Here is a 4,302-nt window from a genome sequence, read left to right on the forward strand (position 1 = left end):
TAATATTTTGCAAAGGGAGCAGGAAAAGAATGAAAGGGAATATAGCACAAGACAAGATTTCTTCATGCATAAAACACCCCAGCAGTCTTAGAGACAACACATATTACGGGAGGAGAGCATATTTAATAGTTGCATGGCACTATAATCAATAAATAGCAGTAAAGAAACCTAAATTCTCTATGCCTGCCTTGATGATGGTTGGGTCCTTCCCTAACATACCAGTCCCACAAGTATTTATATATGCATTTAACCTTCCTTACAAATCTTCACATGAATAGCTCGAGTAAACCTGCGCAAGCATGAAAATGTTTACAAGGTTATGTAGAATTCAGACTTGAAACAATAAAATAAGAATCCTTGAGGTTTAGTATGTTTTGGTTAGTGCTTTAGTTTTTGTACATCTTAGACTATCTACCTGGTGTAAAATTCTTCTGTGTACATTAGCAGACCATTAATGCACTTTTTAAAATTTTGTAGATTAGTGTTTTATGAATATGTACTTGTCTTCCTCTGTTGTTCTCTGGAACTCTGTTTTTAACAGGCACTGTTGACAACTATCAAGTTGGTATTTATGCTTGCTTTGTTTTGCTCTCTACTGGAAGGACTAATCTCTTAGACATTTCATTCCAGTACCTCAGATTAATTTTCCACAAATTAACCTCAAACAAATTCTAGTGCAGACGTTCTTACATTGCAGGAAGTATCCCAGCTAAGATAAAGGTGTTGTATAGGTAGGAAAAAGGTGAAGGGACAGTCATCTTTTTTACAAATCAGCAAAAGATAGCTGCAACCAGCATCAAGAAGAACAATATATTACAATCAAGACAGAAAAATAACCATCTGCCTACTCCACTTACTGTTCCTTTAATAAATCTAAATAGCTTCATAGAATTTGAATGTGACTTCTCATTTTTAACATCTATTAATTCTAGTTTTGTCTTTTCTGAGTAATTGCAAGATAAAGTTTTACAAATCACTTTGTATGGTCAGTCCTGAAGTGACTTTTTGTTATTATCTTCACTGTTTTCTAGAGTTACCCATGTTTTATATTTCCTCCCTGGGACTCTAGACGTTCTTCAGATTCAAGCCTTGTTTCTTCCCATGGATACTAAAGAACAGTTTGATTCTTCTATCTGTACTCTTGCTCAGTGTCATTTATTCTATATTGTTTTGTGATACCAAGAGAACTGCAGAACAGAGGTGAGGACAATAAAAATCTCAGCTAATGAACTAGCTTGGATACAAGCAGAATACCATTAGCTTTAAGCAGTTTGATATTTCACATCAGTGATCAACACATTACATTAATGTTTTTGTTACAAAGCCAATGCATTATAGGCCTTATAATAGTATGTATTTTTGGTGAGACAAAATTAAATTATGCTAGTTTCAGGTCACTGTAGTCTAGTTTTGTATCAAAACTTCTTATATCAACAGCAGTTTCATTTCAATAAACTAGTAGCATCCCTCCAAAATACCACACTTAAAGATTCCCGACAGCTACAACTGTCAACAAACCCCCAAATTTAAATGTTTATATTACACAAGGGAGAGTTATGAGGAAGTCTATGCACGTGGCTACATCAACTTAAGTATTTTTATAGCAAGGCTTTAGCAGTAGCATAGCTAGTTATTAGCCAAAGTATCAATACAAAAAAAACCTCAAATTCATGCATTGATTTCAGTTGAGCAAGGTGGCAAAAATCTGATTGTGATAGAGTTGATTATTAAATAACATACTTAAAGAATTCTATTCAGGCTCTTCTGAACATGAAGTAACAAATTTGCCTTTGTTTTGTAATTGGTTACAAGCTGTCTTCTTGGGTTATCTTATAAAAATTTGTGTAAGCATGATAGCAGTAGATCTAACTCTAAGGTCACATCCTATTGCAATTACTTAAATTGGAAAGCTAAATATGAGAACAAAAATCTGTCTGGAAAAACAGATAACTTGTGCTCCCACTGGTTTGATGCCAGTTCTGCAATTCACAGTTAAGACTGGGCTTAGGTCTGGCATCAAGTGATATTCTCAAGTAGGCAGCTGTTTCAAGAAAAGAGCCAAAACTGTTTCTATGTCAAAAACATAATGACAAAAATCAGCATAGCCTGCCAGCTGGCACATCTTTCACAGAAGGGTAAAGTGTCTAGCAGAACAACTGAATGGAATAATTTTTGAAAGCTGATAATTAAGTTTCAACAATATTGCCAGTTTCCCTCTTAAAAGTCTCTAAATATTTCCCACAGGTGAATGATTATCTTTTTTACTCTGACTATTGTATGCCTTCTAAACAGGCGAAACGCCATGACAGCAGTGCTTTTCCTCACAAGCAAGACATCCTTCTTTAGCAGGGACCGATCTAGTCTGTTGAAAGTTCCCATTTAAAGTGTAGATTAAAAAAAAAAAAAAAATCACAGTGAAGTAGATGTTTAGCTCCTTTAATAGGCAAAACTATTTTCAACATATTCTGATAGACATGGTTTTTAATTGTAACAATATATTTTCTCAAGGCAGTCTTAAAGCTTAATGAATTTATGTAAAAAAATATGGTTCCAGCAGCATTGTAGTATGTGATGTAACAAATTTCTTATATCTTAGATGTGCCTGGAAAACACATCATCACTGTGTTTTTTGCAACCTGACAAACTACTGAATTCAATAAGCAGTTTGAAACTGCAGAGAGAACACATGCAACATAGGGAAACAGAGCAACGTGGGTTTGCATTTGAAATATTTGTAGATTGTACAACAAGTTCTCATGTTAATCCAGTGCCATGAAGCTTGAAGGAATCCCACTGTGCCTTCAAAAACCCAGCATCTTATATAACCTCATTTTCATTACAATTAAGATAATCTTACTACTTTCCTTTACAGTTCAGCAGAACCACTGTTTCAAATGATCAGCTTGGCACCTCTTCTTCCTGGTTTAATTTTACATTTGAACTGCAGACATACTTAGAGAACTACATGGATGTAAGGTATTAACCTTTTTCCATTTAGTAAATACTTTAAGCCCCACTTCTCCAAAGTGCTGCTATCAGTGCCCCATTTTCAGAGCATACGACCATTTGTGAGTGAAAACAAAATAATTTATATGCATAATATAAAATTTCCAAGTCTTACTTAAGGCCCTGTTGAAGAAATATTTCTTGATTCTCTTAAGCCTTTTACTGTAACAGCTGGCTCAGATATGAGCTCAGCGAAAGGCAGTAATTTTTTTCTCCTCATCCAGTACCCTGTTTGCTATCCTTATTTGGAAGGATTTAGTAACAGCCGTTCTTCCATAGCGCGACCTCCAAGAAGTCATGATCCATTTTCCTCCCTTCTAAAAAAATAAGGGAAATGAGGTGTCATCTGACTTGGACTGTATTTCCTCTGACACACATTGCACTCCTCCCATCTCTGAGGTCCAAACTGGAATTTGTTATACCAGTCTTGGTAATTTCTGCAGGCAGTGGTTGACTTGACCTTTTAATCCAGCTAGCTTTTTCCACTCGAGGACTAAAATCATGGGCTGTGGGAAGGACTGACTTTAGTCAATGGGTTAGAGGAATCAATATGAATCATTGCCATTCCAAGTTACCAGTGCTCTGATCCATGTAACAAACTGCAAAAAAAAAAAGTCACAACAACAGCCTATTTACCTTAGAAGGACAGTCTGGGCAATGGCTGCCTCGTCCCAGAGGACTACATTTGGTCACTGAAAGTGCAGTTACTACAACCTGTGCTGCGCTCTCTCCCAGGCAAAGGCAAGTGTCCAACAATGCCCGAGCACGGCCAGTTACTGTGGGGTAAGAGATAATTGTTTCATAATCCATTCGGGACAACGTTTGCTGTGAGCGAAGGACGTCGAGGATGTGGTTGAGACGTCCTTCTGTCATGCAGCTCAGTATGGTCTGTCTCTGGCAGGCTAGTATTTGACAGCAGTTTCCTTTGCAGCAAGGGTCTTGAGTGAAAAGGAAACAAAATGATATAAACTAAGTGCTCTTTTCTTCCAGGAGTTGTTAGCAAGTGATAGCATCAACACCAGAAATATAAACTCAGTAGAGGAAAGGAGGAGGAAGAGTTAGTTTATTTGCATTCTTTGTTCAAAACTAGTCCAGTGTACTTCCATCTTTTGTTCAAAACTCATGAAGATCAGATTACAGAAAGTGTTTCTAAAGATTTAAGTGCTCAGATTGTGTAAGGGGAGGAGATTTTCAGGTCTCGCACTGTTCATCTAGCATCTGCATCAAACTTTGTGCAAAGCAGCTTGGCTCAACATAGATGAGAAAACTTTGTCCAGTAGAAAGTGGAAGTGGTAG

At 36.7% G+C, this 4,302-nt stretch overlaps 1 protein-coding gene across 2 annotated transcripts in view; it reads right to left on the minus strand.

The window, feature by feature from the left end:
- Positions 1 to 2,423: 2,423 nt before the first annotated feature.
- Positions 2,424 to 4,302, minus strand: part of LOC103896832 (receptor-interacting serine/threonine-protein kinase 2) — an 18,274-nt gene continuing 16,395 nt past the window's right edge. For both annotated transcript variants that reach the window (XM_009276744.2, XM_009276743.2), the window contains exon 12: positions 2,424 to 3,944. In XM_009276744.2, the coding sequence (XP_009275019.1) occupies positions 3,622 to 3,944 (323 nt within the window). In that variant the 3' untranslated portion in view covers positions 2,424 to 3,621. The remainder of the gene's footprint in view (positions 3,945 to 4,302) is intronic.

Source organism: Aptenodytes forsteri, unplaced genomic scaffold (assembly GCF_000699145.1).
Source record: "Aptenodytes forsteri isolate BGI_AS27 unplaced genomic scaffold, ASM69914v1 Scaffold33, whole genome shotgun sequence".
NCBI classification, from domain to species: domain Eukaryota; kingdom Metazoa; phylum Chordata; class Aves; order Sphenisciformes; family Spheniscidae; genus Aptenodytes; species Aptenodytes forsteri.